Consider the following 20,783-nt stretch of genomic DNA (forward strand, 5'->3'; position numbering starts at 1 on the left):
TCCTGCTGATTACCACCTAATGCCCACCCTCAGCTGATAAATCAGTGCTCCCTCATGTTGAACAGCACTTGGAAGAAGCACTGAGGCTAGCAAAGGCACAGAATGTACTCTGGGTGGGGGACTTCAATGTCCATCACCAAGAGTGCCTTGGTTGCACCACTACGACCGAGCTGGCTGTTTCCTAAATGCCATAGCTGCTAGACTGGGCCTGTGACATGTGGTGAGAGAACCAACAAGAGGGAAAAACCTGCTTGACTTCGTCCTCATTTATCTATCTATCTATCTGTCAATGACAGAACTGTTAGGAGTGATCACTACACAGTGCTTGTGGGAGACCAAGTCCTGTCTTCACACTGAGGATACCCTCCATTGTGTTGTGTGGCACTACCACCATGATAAGTCTAGCAGCTCAAAACTGGGCATCCATGAGGCGCTGTGGGCCATCAGCAGCAACAGAATTATATGCAACCACAATCTGTAATCTTATAGCCTGGCATGTTCCTTACTCTACCATTACCATCAAGCCAGGGGATCAACCCTGGTTTAATAAGGAGAGTAGGAGAGCATGCCAGGAGCAGCCAGATGTACCTAAAAATGTGGTGCCAACCTGCTTTACCTACAACATCGGACTACGTGCATGCTAAACAGCTGAAGCAGCATGCGATAGAGCAAAGTGATCCCACAACCAATGGATCAGATCAAAGCTCTGCAGTCCTGCCACATTCAGTCATGAATCGTGGTCAACAATTAAATAACTAACCAGAGGACGAGGCCCCACTAACATCCCCATTCTCAGTGATGGCAGAGCCCAGCACATCAATGCAAGAGACAAGGTTGAAACATTCTCAACCATCTTCAGTCAGAACTGCCGAGTGGATAATCCAAATCGGCCTCCTCCTGAGGTCCCCATCATCATAGATGCCAGTCTTCAGCCTGTTTGATTCACTCCAGGTGATATCAAGAAACGGCTGAAGGCACTAGATACAGTAAAGGCTATGGGCCCTGACAACATTCTGGTTGGAGTACTAAAGACTTGTGCTCCAGAACTAGCCATGCCCCTAGTCAAGCTGCTCCAGTACAGCTACAACATTGGCATTTACCTGACAGTGTAGAAAATTACCCAGCTTTGTCCTGTCCACAAAAAGCAGGACAAATCTAATGCAGGCAATTACCGCCCCATTAGACTACACTGAATCATCAGAAAAGTGATAGGTGTCATTGACAGTGCTATCAAGTGGCACTTGCTCAGCAACAACCAGCTCCCCAATGCTTAGTTTGGGTTCCGCTAGGATCACTTGATCAGATCTCATTACAGCCTTGGTTCAAACAGGGACAAAAGAGCTGAACTCCAGAGGTGAGGTGAGAGTGGCTGCCCTTGACATCAAGGCAGCATTTGACCGAGTATGGCATCAAGGAGCCCTATCGAAACGGAGTCAATGGGAATCAGGCGGAAAACTCTCCGCTGGTTGGAGTCATACCTAGCGCAAAGGAAGACGGTTGTGGTTGTTGGAGCCCAATCACCTCAGCCCCAGTACATTGCTGCAGATTTTCCTCAGGGTAGTGTCCTAGGCCCAATCATTTTCAGCTGCTTCACCAATGACTTTCCCTCCAACATGAGGTGAGAAATGGAGATGTTCGGTGATGATTGCACAATTTTCAGTACCATTCGTGACTCCTCAGATACTGAAGCAGTCTGTGTCCAAATGCAGCAAGACCTGGACAACATTCAGGCTTGGGCTGATAAGTGGCAAGTAACATTTGTGCCACACAAATGCCAGGTAATGACCATCTCCAACAAGAGAGAATCTAACCTTCGCCCCTTGACTTTCTACGGCATTACCGTCGCTGAAATCCCCACCATCAACATCCTGGGGTTACCATTGACTAGAAACTTAACAGGGCCAGCCAAATAAATACTGTGGCTACAAGAGTATGTCAGAGGCTGGGAATTCTGTGGTGAGTAACTTATCTTCTAACTCCCCAAAGTCTGCCTATCATCCGTAAGGCACAGTCAGGAGTGTTGTAGAATACTCTCCACTTGGCTGGATGAGTGCAGTTCCAACAACACTGAAGAAGCTCAACACCATCCTGGACAAAGCAGCCCACTTGATTGGCATCCCTCCACAACCTTAAAGATTCACTCCCTCCACACTGGCGCACAGTGGCAGCAGTGCGTACCATATACAAGATGTATTGCAGCAACTCGTCAAGGCTCCTTTGACAACACCTTCCAAACCTGCGACCTCTACCTTCTAGAAGGACAAGGGCAGCAGATGCATGGGAACATCACCACCAGCAAGTTCCCCTCTAAGCCACAAACTATCCTGACTTTGATCTATATCGCTGTTCCTGTACTGTCGCTGGGTCAAAAATCTGGAACTCCCTTCCTAACAGCGCTGTGGGTGTACATACACCAACATGGACTGCAGTGGTTGAAGAAGGGAGTTCACCACCACCTTCTCAAGGGAAATTAGGGATGGACAACAAATGCTGGGTTTGCCAGCAATGCACACATCCCAAGAACACCTTTTATAAAAAAATCTTTGCCAATCTATCTCTGTAACTGAAGTCTCTCATCCCTGGGACCATTTTCGTAAATCTTTTCTGCAACTTCTCCAATGCCTTCACATCCTTCCAAAATTGTGGTGCCCAGAATTATACAGAATACTCCAGTTGAGGCTGAATCAATGTTTTAGAAAGGTTCATCATAACTTCATAACTTGCTTGCATTTGTACTCTATGTCTCTATTTATAAAGCCCAGGATCCTGTATGCCTTACTAACCGCTTTCTCAACCTGTACATATACCCCTAGTTCCTCTGGCCCTGCACCCTCTTTAGAATTGTATCCGATATGTTATATTGCCTTTCCTCGTTCTTCCTACCAAAATATATCACTTCACACTTCTCAATTAAATTTCATCTGCCAAGTGTCCATCCCCCATTCTACCAGCCTGTCAATATCCTTTTGATGTCTATCATTATTCTTCTCACAGTTCACAATACTTATAAGTTTTGTGTTATCTGCAAATTTTGGAATTCTGCCCTGCGCACCCAAGTCTAGGTCGTTAATATGGATCAAGAAAAGCAGTGGTCCGAATACCAATCCCTGGGGAATCCCACTATGTACCTTCCTCCAGTGCTAAAAACAACCATTCACCACTAATCTGTTTCCTGTCACTCAGCCAACTTTGAATCCATGTTGCCATTGTCCCTTTTATTCCATGGGTTTCAGCTTTGCTGAAAAGGCTGTTATGTTGCACTTTATCAACTGCCTTTTGGAAGTCCATGTACACCACATCAATCACATTACCCTGATCAACCCTCCCTGTTACTTGATCAAAAAACTCAATCAAAATAGCTAAACGTGATTTGCCCTTAACAAATCCATGCTGATTTTCCTTAATTAATCTACATTTGTCCCAATAACTGTTAATTTTGTCCTGGATTATTGTTTCTAAAAGCTTTCCCACCACCGAGGTTAAACTGATTGGCCTGTAGTTGCTGGGTTTATCCTTACACCCATTTTTGAACAAAGGTGTATTATTTCCTTTGGCACAACTCCTGTATCTAAGGAGGATTGGAAGATCATGGCCATTGTCTGCAATTTCCACCGTTACTTCCCTCAGTATCCTCGGATGCTTCTGATTCGGTCCTGGTGACTTATCAACTTTTAAGTACAGCCAACCTTTCTGAAACCTCCTCTTTATCAATTTTTAGCTCATCCAGTGTCTCAACTACCTCCTCTTTCACTACAACTTTGACAGCGTCTTCCTTGGTAAAGACAGATGCAAAATTCTCAATTAGTACTACAGACATGCCATCTGCCTCCATGTGTAAATCCCCTTTTTGGTCCCTAATTGGCCCTACTACTCCTTTTACCACCTTTTTACTATTTATATTCCTATAGACAACTTTTGGATTCCCTCTTATGTCGGCTGCCATACTCTTTTCTCATACTCTTGTCTTTACTGCTCTTATTTCTTTCTTCACCTCCCGCTCTGAACTTTCTATATTCGGCCTGGTTCTCACTTGTATTATCAACGTGACATCAATCATATGCACCTTTTTACTGATTCATCTTACTCTGTCTCTTTCATTATCCAGGGAGCTCTGGATTTGTTTGCCTTACCTTTCCCCCTTCTAGGAATGTCCCTCAACTGTACCCAAACTATCTCCTCTTTAAAGGCAACACATTGTTCAATTACAGTTGTACCTGCCAATCTTTGATTCTAATTTACCTGAGCCAGATCCATTCTCACCCAAATTAATTATTTTTACTCCGGATTGCTCCTTGTCTTTTTCCATAGCCAACCTAAACTTTATACTATATTCATTGCCCCCAAAATGTTACCTAACTGATACTTGATCCACTTGTCCCATTTCATTCCTTAGAACCAAATCCAGCAATGCTTCCTTCCTCATTCGACTGGAAACATACTGATGTAGAAAATTCTCCTGAACACACTTTAGAAACTCTTTCCCCTCTTTGCATTTTACAATTTTACTATTCCAGTCTATATTAGGATAATTAAATTCGATTGTAAAATGTCCCAATGCTCTTCCCAGAAGCATTATCAGACAAAGTTTGACACCAAGCCATATGAGGAGATACTAGACTTGGTGACCTAAAGCTTAGTCAAAGAGGTAGGTTTTAAGGAGCATCTTAAAGGAGGAGAGAGAGAAGTCGAGAGGCGGAGAGGTTTCGGGAGGGAATTCCAGAGCATAGGGCCCAGGCAGCTGAAGGCATGGCCACCAATGGTGCAGGGATTAAAACCGTGGATGAGCAAGAGACCAGAATAGGAGGTTGCAGAGATCTCAGAGGGTTGTAGGGCTTTACTTAAAGGTTAAATAAAGAAATATTTTTTAAAAGACGTTTTTTTGTTCACTCTCAGGATGTGAGCACAGCTGGCAAGATCGACATTTATTGTCCATCCCTAGTTTTCCTGAGGCGTTTTCTTGTATCGTTGGTTTGATACAGCTGAGTGGCTCGTTAAGCCTCTTCAGAGGGCAATTACAGTCAACCACATTGGTGTTGGACCCAGATCAGGATAAGGATGCTAGGTTTACTTTCTTAAAGAACCATGGTAAATCAGTTAGGGTTTTAGGCCAATCCAACATCTTCATGGTCACTTTTACCCTCAAAGATAAAAGTTTCTCTTTGGGGAAGAACCTTGGGCTGGGAAGTTTCCTCTGCAACTTTGCTGGATGTGCAACGTAAAGCCCACTTACACATGTAAATGGCACCACTCCAAGGAAACTCCTGGTCTAGCTGATTGATTTTGAAGAACTTACAAAGCCCGCTGATGCTGCATTAAATTCACTCAAAAACATCCCTTATTCCCCCCCCCACTTCATGCAGGAGTTCAATCCAGAAGAATTTTACCATCTACTGGAAGCTGCTGAAGACCATGCGAAGGAGGGCCATGGGGTTAAAATTGACATTCCACGCTATATCATCAGCCAGCTGGGACTCACTCGTGACCCCCTGGAGGGTAAGGAAACCCTGTTTTCTATTTTACCCTTGACTGTCTACGCGGGTTGAATATCAAACACTGTGCAATATTCCCAACCTTCAGCACTTCCAACACAGGAGATAGTTAGCAAAATTGAGAGAAAACTTACAAAATTTAAATCTTGAGAGAAATGGTAAACGACTGTTGTGTTTATTTTTAGTCTAAGCATCTTTGATAGAGGGTTTTTGATAGATCTGGAGAAGATATTTTCATTGGCAGAAGTGTCGGTAGCCAGAGAACACAGATTGAAGATAATTTATAAAAGAACCAGATGGGGAGAAGTGATTTTATGCAGCAAGTTGTGATCTGGAATGCACTGCCTGAAAGGATGGTGGAAGCCGATTCAATAGAAACTTTTGAAAGGAAATTGGATAAATACTTGAAGAGGAAAACTTGTAGGGCTCTAGGGAAATGGCAGGTAAGTGGGACTATTGATTAGCTCTTCCAAAGAACCAACACAGGCACAGTGAGCCAAATGGCCTCCTTCTGTCCTGCATGTTTCTATCTTTGCCTCTCGACAGGGCACAATTCCACTGGTGCCAGTGGCCTTTCATCAAGTGTGAGCCCGTACACTGGAGCACAGAAAGTGTGAGGCTGTAGTGGAAATGTGAGTCCTTGCTAGATGTGAGTGTCGGACACACAGTTGGCCCTACCCTGTGCTTGTGCCAATCAAGGCTCCAGACCAGCAGCATTGGCAGAATATTCAACTGTAAGGGGCATCATAGCAAATCCCCATCCTATCCTCATCTGACACTCGCAAATGTGTACTTGCCCGCAGTACTCACTGGAGTGCAGCCAAGTAGGGGGGGATGGATGTTTATTCTTTCCCCAGCCCAGGAGAATCGAAGCACATTGTATTGGCCTCAGTAATCCAGGGTGAGATTAGCTAACCTACCACGGAGCAGAGAATCTGGTCTGCATGGTTCAGTACTTCAGTGGGTGACACTGTTCGGGTTAGACATGTGCATTATAATTGTTAAATTTGCTGGCGAGACATGATTGGAAAAGCTTCATGTTGCTGAGGTACAAATGTGAGCTGGTCCTTTGTTCTGCTAGCACTGAGGACTGAGAAGACCATTTACAATCACAGCTGTGCCATGTAGTAGGTGATGAGAAATGAGCCAGGGCATTCCCTGGTGTGAGGAAGCAAAATCAGAGAGCACAGCGCTCTTTCATGCTCATTGGTCTCTCATGGATATGTGCCTCTGTACATACCAAACTCTCAGAAACACCGTCCTTTCATGTACATAAGGTCATCTCATTCACACATTACCCTCTTGTTCATGCATTGTTGCCTCGTGCACGTGCCATCCTAGCATGTACGCGCCGCCCCCCTTGTGCATGTGCCACTCTCTCATTCACACACTGCCCTCTCGTGCACCCAGCAAAGTCACATACTTCCTGATGGCCATTTACAGCATTGTTGGCAAAGTTTTGAGATTGGCTCCCGACTTACAAAAATAAACCCATGAGAGGGTGGGGCAGAGGAAATAGGAAAAGAGGGGTATAATAACTTTAAACATTAGGAGACTTTTAAAAAAAATTAGTTGAGGTGATCACAGCGAAGAATTGCATCATTTAGCATAATGGTTTTATCTGAATTAGTTGTCAAGTGTGCCCTAAACTGAAGTTTGATGGCATGTTCTAATCAATCAACTCATTTTTTAGAGGGTTGTGGGTTATTTTAAAGGGACAGTGTCTTGGAGTAATATGTAGTCTAACGATACAAGTGAGGTGATTGGAAGTGGGGCCTCAGTCTGATTAATGCACGCAGTTGTCACCTTGTGCTTTAAAATTTCTTCACATAGTCTTATTCTATTCAGTGTATGGCCTACAGCCTTTGCATACCACAGCTGCAAGAACACTGCATTAGGAAGTAAGGTTTTCAACTTCTGGCTGCTGTAAGAGGCCTATTAGAACTGAAATGCTAAATTACTCATTCTTGTGTTCTTGAAAGCAGAAATGGCCCATCTGGACACCTATGACAGTCCAAGCCTAAATACCCAAGAATTGGTCGACTTGATAGATGTGAGTCACTTCAGCCAGAGTTATATTTGTGTATCTTCTACGTTTATCTTCAATCGACGAAAGGTGTCTTCTCTTGCTTTCTCCTTCAAGTAGTCTGGGCTGGTGTACAGCTGTACATTGTCACGTGTGGCTGCCATGTGGCCAGAGTTGAGTGTCTTGTTTGTATGTATTGTCCATCTGATCTCCTGCTAATCTTAGCAAAACTTTACATGTGTAGTTGGTGGACTTGAGTCTCATGACCATGTCCCCCGGGGCTGTGAGGTGCTTGTTGTAACTGCAATGTTGTTGAACTGGTTGTGTGCGAAGTGCTGTTATTAGTCTCTCTCTGTCTCTCAATCTGTATTGCATTCCTTCCCTCTCCTTTGCTGTCTCTATCATTCTTCTTTTCTCTGCCTTTCTCTTTCTCTCTCACCGTAGATTCTTAGAAGATCCCTTTTCACCTCTGCTCCCTGTGCACAAGTGTACCCCAGAACATGTTGAATGAAAAACTGCTTAAGGTGCCAAGTATTGAATAATCTCAACACACTTTCCAGTTGAAGAGAGACAATAGCTGAAAGCAGCCGCCTGTTCAGTGTAGTGACAAGGACGGCTGATATAAATCAAAATGTCACACAAATTTAATAGAAGTACACTTTTAAATTCAGCATGAAGGGGCTTAAGTCAGTCTGGAGGGTAGATGATGCTGAACCTGACCAGCGAGGACCTGATGCAAAGAGGAAAACTTCTCTACCCCTGGAACTGTTTTAATCAGTCTTCAGTGGAGATTGGAAATTTTAAAAAGTATAATTTTTTTAATGCTGGCTGCAGATTTTCCCTTTCCACCAGACTCCTAGATTCAAAGTTTAAGAGAGTGTGTCGACAGAATGGGCTTTGCTGCAATTTACTGCTAAAAATAAACTGGGATTTTATGAGGTCATGGATCACGCAGCAAATTACAGAGTAGAGTGAGGAAGGCTGGTCACACACTCACTATACTCCTGCACTCCCAATGTTACACACTGAGCTGCAGCGTAAGGCTGACTCCATGGGCAGGATTTTGCATTTTGGTTCGGCACCCCGACGTCAGGGTCAAATAAAGGTCCCAACCCCAACTTCAATTTTGCCTGGATCGGCCAATTAGTGACCAGAGTGCACAGCTGCCATCCAAATAAGGATGGTGGGCAGGCTCTTGAACCTGGAGGGCCAATAGGAGGCCCTCCACCATGGAAGGAGCAGCAGCCTGACGTGCCAGGTAAGGGCGAGAGAGAGGGCACCTCCATCTTGAGGTCTCCAGCGAAATAGTTCAGGGGCAGGATGGTGCCAGCAAACAGGCATGAAATCATGCTCCTCTATTCTCATCACCATATTGGGGCACAAATCCTGCCCCATGCCTTTGTCACCTCCAGATTCGGCAATTCCAATGCTGTCCAATCAAATCCCACTCAGCCATCAGTGAGCTACATCGACTCCCAGTGATTGCCTCAAATTGAAAGTTCTCATTCTCGTGTTTAAATCTCTTCAGTGCCTTGCTCCAGCTCTATTACTTTCCCACAACTCTGGCCTCTTGTGCATTCCCCCCTCTCCCTTCACCCCACCATTGATGGCTGTGCCTTCAGCTGCCTGGGCTCCTCCATCTCTTTGCTATCTCACCCCCGCTCTCCCACCACACCTTTAAGACCTTCCTTAAAACCCCACCTGTTTCCCTCTTAAAATCACCTCCTTTGGCTCGATGTCAAATATTTTGACTACACTTCTGTGAAGCACCTTGGGATGTTAAAGCGTGCTATATAAATGCAAGTTGTTGTTGAAAATCCCACACTAACAAACATGTTTGGTTTGTCCCAGGGCCGTGGAGCTGCTGGTAAACCCACAAAGGCACCATCTGAAGAAGACTTTGACACCATTAAACTAATAAGCAATGGGGCATATGGGTAAGTAGGAATGTGGATACTTTCTTCATTTGCTGTAGAAAGGTGTGGATGTTACTTTATTGTCGTTAACTACTTGGAAAAGATGTTAGAATCATGTAATAAATAAATAATTATAGAGATTAGGTGATGGGAGTAGGGTTGCCAACTCTGGTTGGCCATATTCCTGGAGATTTCATCACATGGCCTCCCGCCTCCACCTTCCCCGCCCAGTCAAACAGTCTTCCTATCTCCAATCTTTTTATAACTGATAAACAAAATTGTTCAATGAAGAAAATACACAATAGTTTCATCCATCTATCAATTTTCTCCCAGATTTGCTCGCAGCAGATTCCAAGTTAATTTTAAATGCTGGAGACTCCTGGAAGTTTGGCAACCCTATATAGGACTCTGAATCCCTCTCAGACAGATGGGAGGATGAAGCACAGCAGTGTATTATCATGCTGCTCTTTTACATATGGGATTTGGTGTGTGTGTGGTTGGAACAGATGGTATAGAAGTCTACTCTGATGACTTGAGGGTTATAATTCGTATTGTGAATGGATGGAGTCCAATGTTATCCTGGAAATCAAGATGAAATGATAGAAAGGAATGGGAATACTCTACACAAGGATTCAATGATCCTTTGCCAAGTTTAGCACAAGCTGGGTGATTGAGCTGCGGACTGAGATTTCAATAAGAATTGGTCAACAATCAACGTCACTTTGTAGGCACAATTGGAACAGGAGGAGGCCATTCAGTCCCCCAAGCTGGTTCTGCCATTCAATTACATCATGGCTGATCTGCACCTCAATTCCAATTACCCACCTTTGCTCCATATGCCTTGATACCCTTACCCCAAACACAATTGATCTCAGCCTTGAAACTTTCAGTTGTCCCCCAGCACCCACAGCCTTGTGGGGGAGCCAGTTCCAAATTTCCACTACCCTTTGTGTAGAAAAGTGCTTCCTGATTTCACTCCTAAATGGGCTAGTGGGGGTACTCTGCATTGAGCTGAGCCAGTTCTTTGGTTGATGTGAGCAGACCGCACACAGGCACTGGCAGGAAATGAGCTGTAACACTTTGGATTTATTAACACTTCAAATAGACACAAAAGTAAACAATTCGATTCCCACTGGAAACTATTATTTGAAATGAATGGGTCCTTCCTTTGTTCCAGCGCTGTTTACTTGGTGAGGCACAGAGAGACAAGACAGCGATTTGCCATGAAGAAGATAAACAAACAGAACCTGATTCTCCGAAACCAGATCCAGCAGGCGTTTGTGGAGCGCGACATCCTCACCTTTGCAGAGAATCCATTTGTTGTCAGTATGTTCTGCTCCTTTGAGACCAGGCGGCATCTCTGCATGGTAATGGAGTACGTTGAAGGTGAGTGCTAACCAACCATCGCATCCCCTAATCTTTGGAATCCGAAGGGGAAGGTGCGTACGGGAGGACAAACACTGAAATACATTTCTAATGATTGTAATATTAATAAATGAATGCTTTCCATGGAAATGGGTGAAAGTGAGGGCATTATACATGAGGAAACCTGTATCACTTAAAAGGTACTTGGCTGCTGTGTCATAGTCATAGAGTCACAGAGTTATACAGCACAGAAACAGGCCATTCAGCCCATTGTGTCTGTGCCGGCCATCAAGCACCTATCTATTCTAATCCTATTTTCCAGCTTGGCCCATAGCCTTGTATGCTATGGCGTTTCAAGTGCTCATCTAAATACTTCTTAAATGTTGTGAAGGTTCCTGCCTCTATCACCCCTTTGGGCAATGCATTCCAGATTCCAACCACCCTCTGGGTAAAAACATTTTTCCTCAATTCGGCTCTAAAACACCTGCCCCTTACCTTAAATCTATGCTCCCTGGTTGTTGACCCCTCCGCTAAGGGAAAAAGTTTCTTGCTATCTACCCTATCTATGCCCCTCATAATTTTGTATACTTCAATCAGGTCCCCCCTCAGCCTTCTCTGCTCTAAGGAAAACAACCCTAACCTATCCAGTCTCTCTTCATAGCTAAAATGCTCCAGCCCAGGCAACATCCTGGTGAATCTCCTCTGCAGCCTCTCCAGTGCAATCACACCCTTCCTATAGTGTGGTGCCCAGACTGTACACAGCACTCCAGCTGTGGCCTAACTAGCGTTTTATACAGCTCCATCATAACCTCCCTGCTCTTATATTCTATGCCTCGGCTAATAAAGGCTAGTATCCCATAAGCCTTCCTAACCACCTTATCTACCTGTGCTGCTGCCTTCAATGATCTATGGACAAGTACACCAAGGTCCCTCTGACCCTCTATACTTCCTAGGGTCCTGCCATCCATTGTATACTCCCTTGCCTTGTTAGTCCTCCCAAAATGCATCATCTCACACTTCTCAGGATTAAATTCCATTTGCCACTGCTCTGCCCATCTTACCAGCCCATCTATATCGTCCTGTAACCTAAGGCTTTACTCCACACTATTTACGACACCACCAACTTTCGTGTCATCTGCGAACTTACTGATCATGCTTCCTATATTCACATCTAAATAATTAATGTACACTACAAACAGCAAGGCTCCCAGCACCGATCCCTGCAGTACAACCCTCTACCATCACCCTCTGCCTCCTGCCACTAAGCCAATTTTGGATCCAATTTGCCAAATTGCCCTGGATCCCATGGGCTCTTACCTTCTTGACCAATCTCCCATGCGGGACCTTATTAAAAGACTTACTGAAGTCCATGTAGACTACATCAACTGCTTTACCCTCATCTACACACCTAGTCACTTGCTTGAAAAATTCAATCAAGTTTGTTAGACATGATCTCCCCTGACAAAGCCATGCTGACTATCCTTGATTAATCCCTGCCTCTCCAAGTGGAGATTAATCCTGTCCCTCAGAATTTTTTCCAATAGTTCTGGGTGTATGAGCTAAGATGGGCTGAATATCCTTTCTCGCCTTGAGATCTTGTAAATAATAGGTCCAGGTAGGGAGTGTCTTCCAAGTTCAACACTGGCCACACAATTGCATTGTGCATTGAGTTGGAATCGGTTCACAATCCAATCTACCCATTGTTATGCAAAATCCTAAACATACAATGCACTAATGTAAAGATAATGACGACACATGGTGAGGTATGCTTGGTGCCTTCAGTCCAACATAAAGTATACTCGTGTGTTGGAAATATTTTGAAAAGCAGGACAGTTCACCCTGGTGTCCTGGCCAATACTTATTTCTCAACCAACATCACGAATAAACAGATTATCTGATCATTATCACATTGCTGTTTGTGGGAGCTTGCTGTGCACAAGTTGGCTGCTGGGTTTTCCATGTAACATCATTGGTTGCAAAGCACGTCGGGACATCCAGAGGTCAGGAAAGGGTTTATATAATTGTGTTTCTTTTCTTTGATCCAGTAGCAAATGAGTTGTGTAATCATTGGAAAATACTATTTCAGTTCCCTGTATGCTTAATTTGAGTTCACAATTTGGAAATGCTTACAGAATCAGCCGTGCACAGGAAGATTGAAGACTTGATTGGTTTAGTGACCGATTTCCATCACTTGCTGACACCATGTTGGTGCAAATGGTCCTGTGATCAATGAATGTAAAGAGGGTGACGGAACTGACTCATAAATGGTGCTTTGTTCTTCAGCTCAGTCTGGAAATTAACTCTCCCCAGCCAGGCAATTTTAGGAGAAAACTTAACGGGTTACGTAAGAAGTAAGAATTCTGCTGTGAACTAGCTTATGCAGTGGAGCAGTTTATTTAATTAGTGTAAGGCAGTGGTGTTGTAAACTGCAGTTACTGAATAGTGCTTAAATACTGTAACATAGGAACAGACCATTCAGCCCCTCAAATCTGTTTCACCTCATCAGTAATATCATGGCTGATCTGTATATTAACTCCATCTGCCCGCCTTTGTTCCCAATTCTGTACCTAACAAAATCCTATCAATCTCGGTTTTCAATTTGACCCCCAGCCTCAAAAGTTTATTGGGGGAGAGAGTTCCACATTTCCACTACCTTTTGTGTGAAGAAGTGCTTGCTGACATCACCCACCCCAAATGGGTTCTCTCTAATTTTAAGGTCATGCCCCCTTGTTCTTTACTAACCCTCCCAACCCCCGCTGACCAGAGGAAACAATCTGACAATGACCAGAGAATGTGTTTTTCGGTGATGTTGGTTGAACAATATATATTGGCCAGGGCGCCGGGGAGAACTCCCCTGCTCTTCATCAAAATAATGCCTTGGGATCTTTTACATTCACCTGAAAGGGCAAATGGAACCTACCTGATCAATTCCCTTAATTATTTTAAAAACCCCAAGTAGATCACCCCTTAATCTTCTGTACTCAAGGGAATGAAGTCTATGCAACGTGTTCTAATAATTTAACTTTATTACCATTTCATTTTTTGCAGGAGGTGACTGCGCGACATTACTGAAAAACATTGGGGCATTACCAGTGGACCTGGCTCAGATGTATTTTGCTGAAACCGTCCTGGCTTTGGAATATCTACACAATTATGGCATCGTCCATCGGGACCTAAAGCCAGACAAGTACGTTCAAGTTGCCCTATCCTGTCACAGTGAAGTTTACATTGAGGCTAACATTATCCAGATATTCTTTAACTGGATGGGCCAAATATTTAACGGGAAATATTCTGTGCGTATGACAAACCATCACCTGCCTGGTCAATATAGCTTCTCAGTGGGTTGTTCCAGAACTTTGTAAAATGTAAAGCAAACACTAATGGGCTGAAATCATACCACACGATGTCAGTAACATAGATTAACACAAAAGCAACATATTGCAAATGCTGGAAATCTGAAATAAAAATGAAAATGCTGAAATACCCAGCAGGCCAGGCAGCATCTGTGGAGAGAGAAACAGAGTTAATGTTTCAGGTTGATGACCTGTCGTTAAAGCTGGAAAAAGTTAGAGACGTCACAGGTTTTAAGCAAGTACAGAGGCCAGGAAAGGAGGGGAGGAAAGACCAAAAGAGAAAGTCTGTGATAGGGTGGATGGCAGGAGAGATTAAGTGACAAAAGGGATGATGTTGCAAGGCGAACGGGGATGGTAATGGGACAAGTAAAGAAATGAAGGATGGGTCTAGAGGATGTGTAAATGGCAATAGCAGAATCACTACCAACAGCTGCAGTCTGAAAAAATGGGAGCGGTGGTTTGTTAAGATAACAGCAGAAAAATTTTAATGAAAATTGCACTTTATTATAGTACTGTGGGAGTGCTGCAGTCTCCGAGGTGCCGTCTCTCAGACGAGATGTTAAATGAGGCCCCGTCTGCCCTCTCAGGTGGATTTAACAGATCCCATGGCATTATTTTGAAGAAGAGCAAGCGCGTTCTTCCTGGTGTCCTGGCCAACAGTTACCCTTCACCCAACATCACTAAAAAACAGATTATTTGGTCATTGTCACGTTTTTGTGTGTGGGACATCCTGAGGTTGAGAAAGACACAACATAAATGCAATTCATTTATTCTTTCTCCATTCCGGTTATTTTAATGATTTCAACACCATAAGCCCAGATATTAACACATTCTCACCATTCCTCTGTCCACTATTGCAATGCTGTGCTAGCCTATTTTCAAATGGTTTAACGCCTCCATTTAATTAGTGGACAGAGGAATGTTATATTAATTTTTCATCCACTATTGGTCATTTCTAGGCTATAATGTTTAAATATTTAAACAAAACACAGGAATGGATAGGGAAAAAATCAGCAGGATATTAAAATATATTCACTGTAACAGGTTTTTCTAAATGAGGCTCTGACGGGTTTTAAAAAGGTATCTTGAAGAGCTTCTCAAATCAAACAGTCATTATCTTCGATTACATCCCAGCCCATCAACAGCGCACTGAGTATCAATGTTGTCATCACTGATAGAACAGATGATCAGGAATATTGCAGAATAATACTGTTCAGATTTGATTAAGGCATTGATTGTTTATGAAGAAATGGTGATAATTCAGGATTATTACCATAGAATGTACAGCACTGAAACTGGCCATTGGGCCCAACTGGTCCATGATGGTGTTTATCCTCCACACAAGCCTCCTTCCACCCTACTTCACCTCACCTTGTAAATATGGCCTTTTATTCCTTTCTCGCTCATGTGTTTATCGAGTTTCCCTTTAACTTGGGTTGGTTTGAACCGCGCAGACGTATATACGATCAGTTTGTATACAGTTGCATTCAGACGGAGTAGAAAGAGAAGGAAAGGCTGAACGAAAGCACATCTTTCCGACAGTGTTATTCAGTTTCTCCAACAGGCTCTGGCATTTGACAGTGTTTGACTGCATTGAGTGGGTAATGATCCTTTGGGGTGTTGACTTTGGTGATACAAACCACTCAGTGAAGCCAATTACTCCTTCCACTGTTGGACACCATGGTCATTTTGCTGCCGGATTCCCAGGATTTAGCCTGAATCAGAAACCGAAATTTCAACCTAAGTCTCACTGATAATTACAAAAAGACACAATCAGAGGATATTTTACACTTTGACAAGCAGGAATAAAGATTCCCCACTGGGATTCCATGTAAAACTAGAAAGATTGGGAGGGAGCTAATCCCTCAGAATTCTGTGCAATGAATGTAGTCTTCTGGAATTCTATGCTGGAAGTGAATGGGAAGTTGTTTTGGCTCATTGGAATGCCATATAATGGGAATAAAAGATGCACACTTTAAATCCTTAAATTTCTGGAATGGGAATAAATGGGAAGGGGCTTGGTCCGTTGGCCTTTTGTACCTTGTCCATGCATGTGTTTGGAACTGACTGTTGTATGGAAACAGGCCATGGGTAGGGTTGCCAGGAATTGAAGATTAATCCCCAGGACACTGCTACAAGCAACACCCAGGAGAAAAATCACTGAGGCATTTAAAAACAAAACTGTGTTCTTCTGATTTGTTTTTGGACACTTTTGCTTATTGGTTATAAAAGTTGTGGAGATTGAGGGGTAAAGGCAGTTTAAGTTGGTGGGGAGTTTGGAGGTGGGAAGTCATGCGATAAAATCTCCAGAAATATATCCATCCAGAGTTGGCAATCCGAACCATGTGCCCAGTGAGTAACTGCAGGACACAGGTTTTACTGCCCACCAGTATTTTCATGGTCTGGAAAGAGTCAAAATGAAGACACTTGTTGACCTCATGTCCTTTTTGTTTTTAAATTCTTATGAACTGCCAATATATTCAACTAATGACCAGATGTCAATAAGACACTGATAGATATGCAGTCAGTCTACTTGTTGGGATCTCACTCTGTTTTGTTAAGAATTATATTCTGCTAATTCACCGACTTGCTCTGTTGCTTCTGGCTTTACAGTCTCTTGATCACATCGATGGGTCACATTAAGCTAACAGACTTCGGCCTCTCAAAGATCGGTCTAATGAGTCTTACCACAAACCTGTATGAAGGTCACATTGAAAAGGATGCCCGAGAATTCCTGGATAAGCAGGTCGGAATATTAATTGCTTGTTTTTATTTCTTTGCCTGAATCAAGATGAGGGATCTTAGTGTTACAGAATGAAAGATATTGTCCACCGAGTACACTCTCAGCTCAGATACAGCATGGCCACATGCAAATTAGAACTCCCTCTAGTCAGCACCAGCAACTTATTTAATTAATCATAACTTCAATTCTTAGAAAGCCTATCCCTGTGTACTTTCTGGAGATTATAGTTTAGTGTGAATTTGTCCCAAACTTTGGGAGGCTCAATGATAGGAACTGGGATGCGGTTATGCAGAACCATTTGAATAAGGACCTTCATGGCCATCAGTGAACTAGGACCAAATTCAGGCCAAATCCTAGAGATGAAAAGACCCTGGTGCACTCCAGTGACTTGAGCACAATATCTAGGCCGGCACTCCCAGTGAGGTTCTGAGAGAGTACTGCTCTGTTGGAGGCGCCATCCTTCAAATGAGATGTTAAGCCAAGGTCCCATCTGCACTCTCAAGAAAATGCAAAAGATTTCTCAATACTATTTTGAAGAAGAGCAGGAGAGTTCTCCTTGGTGTCCTGGCCAATAATTATCCCTCAGCCAACATCACTAAAACAGATTATCTGGTCATTATCACATTGCTGTTTGTGGGACCTTGCTGTGATCAAACTGGCTGCTGCATTTCCTACATTGCAACAGTGACTACACTTCAAATGTATTTCATTGGTTGGAAAGTGTTTTGGGACATCCTGAGGTTGCAAGAGGTGCTATAAAAGTGCAAGCCCTTTCTTTCTTTAAAGCACTGTACCACTCAGTCCTCCCCCACTCCCTGGCCTAATTTTTTAATAAAGATTTAGTGATGTAGTGCTCCAATGAATGGGTACAGTTGTCCCATTTTTACGACATACTTGAGCAGTGATAAATCCATGACCAAGACTTTCAGTTTTTTTTGGCTCCCATGCTTCTCATCTTAATTAGATTATAGCTACTCACCGCCATGAAGCCGCCATCAATCTAGAGCTGGCACTGTCTGAGCTGGCCTCGGGAGCAATCAGCAGTATTACTTTCTGAGCTAACACATTCTAAAAACCAAACTGGACAGATTTTTGATTCAGCGGAAAAGAGAAGGATATGGGTTTGCAAAAACATTAAAAATTATTTCGATGCATTCCTGAAAGAAGAACAGAATACATCATGGGCTGAATTTTACCAGCCTCTCAACGCAGGTGGGGGAGGGGGGCTGGTAAAATTCCGTAGGAAAAGGCTGGCCTAGACCTGTGACGTCGAGAGGGACCCACCACATATTAAAATTTTCAGGGCAGGAGGGGGTGGGGGAGCGGGGAAAACACTTTTGATTTGACGTGGGGCTGGTGGGAAGGGGTTGAAGGGCAAAAGTTAGAAGGTTGGTGGGTAAAGTTCGGGTAGGGAAAAAGGCATGTTTTGGTTATCTTGGGCACTGAAATGACCATTGGGGGGTTGGAGAAGGGCCTTCATCACAAGTTTTTATTTCATAAAAATTAATACTGATACACCTTAAAAAAATTCTAATTTTTGCTAAGGGCTTAAAGCCCTTTAAAAATGCCGCCTGCGCAGTGGTGCCGGATGCTGTTGTCGCGGCAGCCGCCCCCTCTATGTCATTGGGGGCAGCCACTCTGCCCCCTCTATTTAAATCTGCCCCCGCGTGTAATATCGCGGCGGCTGTGCGGCAGCCCTTCCATGTAGGAAGGCCGGCAAGTTCGGAGCGCAGCGTGCTAATAAAATTCAGTCCCTTACTTGTGGCTTCTCCATGAGTGATATCAATATCACTCATCTATTACCTGTGGAGCAATTGTAATCTATGCACTCATTGGGAAACTGATGGGATCAGTTATACGCTGGCCTTATAACCCCACCTGATTTTCATCACCATTGAAGTCAGCGGGCAGTAATAATGGACGGGGTGTAAAGCCTGAGGGATTTCTGTCCGGGCAAGTTAGGTTAAATTTATTCCCCATGTCTGATATTCTCGCATATAACCTACTGGGCTCGGCACCACAGCAACATCTATTAAAGACCTAAACCTTTTGAACTTTGGAACTGACCTGAAGGCTCAATGTGGTCTTTTCCAATTCTGTACATTTCTTCTCTGCTCCTACTTAAATGTTCTGTTCAGGATTTAGACTGATCTGTAATATATAATTAATCAGCTGTAACATAAGGATCAAACCATATTACACCATGTCCTGTTCTAATTCTGTTAATAATCTGGTGTCAGCTGTGGCTCGGTGGGTCGCACTCGCACCGCTGAGCCACAGGGTTGTGGTTTCAAGTCCTAGAGACTTGAGCACAAAACCTAAGGGTACTGAGGGAGTGCTGCACTGTTGGAAGTGCTGTCTTTCTGATGTGACGGTAAACCCAGGCCCTGTCTGCCCCCTCAGGTGGATGTAAATGATCCATGGCACTATTCGAAGAAGTGCAGGGGAGTTCTTCTCCTGGCCAGCATTTATTCCTCAACCAACACCTAAAACAGATTATCATTATCACATTGCTATTAGTGTGTGCTTGCTGTGCGCAAATTGGCTGCCACAATTCCCACATTACAACAGTGACTACACTTCATTGGCTGTAAAGCGCTTTGGAATGTCCTGAGGTTGTGAAAGGCACTATGTAAATGTTTGTTCTTTCGTTCTATTCCATGATTTCAAACATGCGGTTAGAGTCATTGAGTTATGCAGCACAGAAACAGGCCCTTCGGCCCATCATGTCTGTGCCGGCCATAAGCACCTATCTATTCTAATCCCATTTTCCAGCACGGCCCGTAGCCTTGTATGCTATGGCATTTCAAGTGCTCATCTAAACACTTCTTAAATGTTGTGAGGGTTCCTGTCTCTACCACCTCTTTGGGCAGTGCATTCCAGATTCCAACCACCCTCTGAGTGAAACATTTTCTCCTCAAATCCCCTCTAAATCTCCTGCCCCTTACCTTAAATTTATGCCCCCTGATTATTGACTCCTCCGCTAAGGGAAAAAGTTTCTTCCTATCTAACCTATCAATGCCCCTCATAATTTTGTATACCTTGATCATATCCCCCCTCAGCCTTCTCTGCTCTAAGGAAAACAACCTTAGCCTTTTCAGTCTCTCTTCATAGCTGAAATGCTCCAGCCCAGGCAACATCCTGGTGAATCTCTTCTGCACCCTCTCCAGTGCAATCACATCCTTTCTATAGTGTGGTGCCCAGAACTGTACACAGTACTCCAGCTGTGGCCTAACTAGCATTTTATACAGCTCCATCATAACCTCCCTGCTCTTATATTCTATGCCTCGGCTAACAAAGGCAAGTATCCCATATGCCTTCCTAACCACCTTATCTAACTGTGCTGCTGCCTTCAATGATCTATGGACAAGTACACCAAGGTCCCTCTGACCCTCTGTACTTCCTAGGGTCCTACCATCCTTTGTATATTCCCTTGCCTTGTTAGTCCTTCTCCTTAGCTCTTTTAGGCTCCCCTTTGTCTTAAAGGCTTTTGAAACCCAATCTTGGTGTTGCCTAATTACTACTTCCTAATTTGTCTCATCTACTGTCCTGTTCCTTTTAAGCTTGGTGGTGTTCTACACTTTGGGACTTGGCCCTTGACTGAAATTTCTCAATGAAGCTCCTGAATTTTCCGATTCTGCTGGCTATGTTGCAAAACAATCTCTTCACAATGATGAATGGTTTATTTATTAATGAGCTGCTAAAATTGGAAAATGAGGCAATGGAAAACAGCATCACGGTACAATTAGGTAATTAATTAGGCTACAGTATTACTAGAAGATTATCTACACTTTATACATATCTTTCACATGTTCTGTCTCAGCGAAGAACAAACTGATCACTAAGGTGTTAAGTTCTCAAACAACATGCTCTTGTTCCACTAGCCTTTTA

The 20,783-nt window shown here is 43.6% G+C and overlaps 1 protein-coding gene across 1 annotated transcript in view; it reads left to right on the top strand.

Annotated features, from left to right (window-relative positions):
• LOC137355564 (microtubule-associated serine/threonine-protein kinase 1-like) overlaps window positions 1–20,783 on the top strand; it is a 101,596-nt gene that overhangs the window by 57,152 nt on the left and 23,661 nt on the right. The window contains exons 10-15 of the mRNA XM_068020816.1: window positions 5,361–5,493; window positions 7,475–7,542; window positions 9,367–9,452; window positions 10,609–10,817; window positions 13,845–13,983; window positions 16,763–16,895. Coding sequence (XP_067876917.1) covers window positions 5,361–5,493; window positions 7,475–7,542; window positions 9,367–9,452; window positions 10,609–10,817; window positions 13,845–13,983; window positions 16,763–16,895 — 768 coding nt within the window. The remainder of the gene's footprint in view (window positions 1–5,360; window positions 5,494–7,474; window positions 7,543–9,366; window positions 9,453–10,608; window positions 10,818–13,844; window positions 13,984–16,762; window positions 16,896–20,783) is intronic.

Source organism: Heterodontus francisci, chromosome 43 (assembly GCF_036365525.1).
Source record: "Heterodontus francisci isolate sHetFra1 chromosome 43, sHetFra1.hap1, whole genome shotgun sequence".
In the NCBI taxonomy this organism is placed as follows: Eukaryota; Metazoa; Chordata; class Chondrichthyes; order Heterodontiformes; family Heterodontidae; genus Heterodontus; species Heterodontus francisci.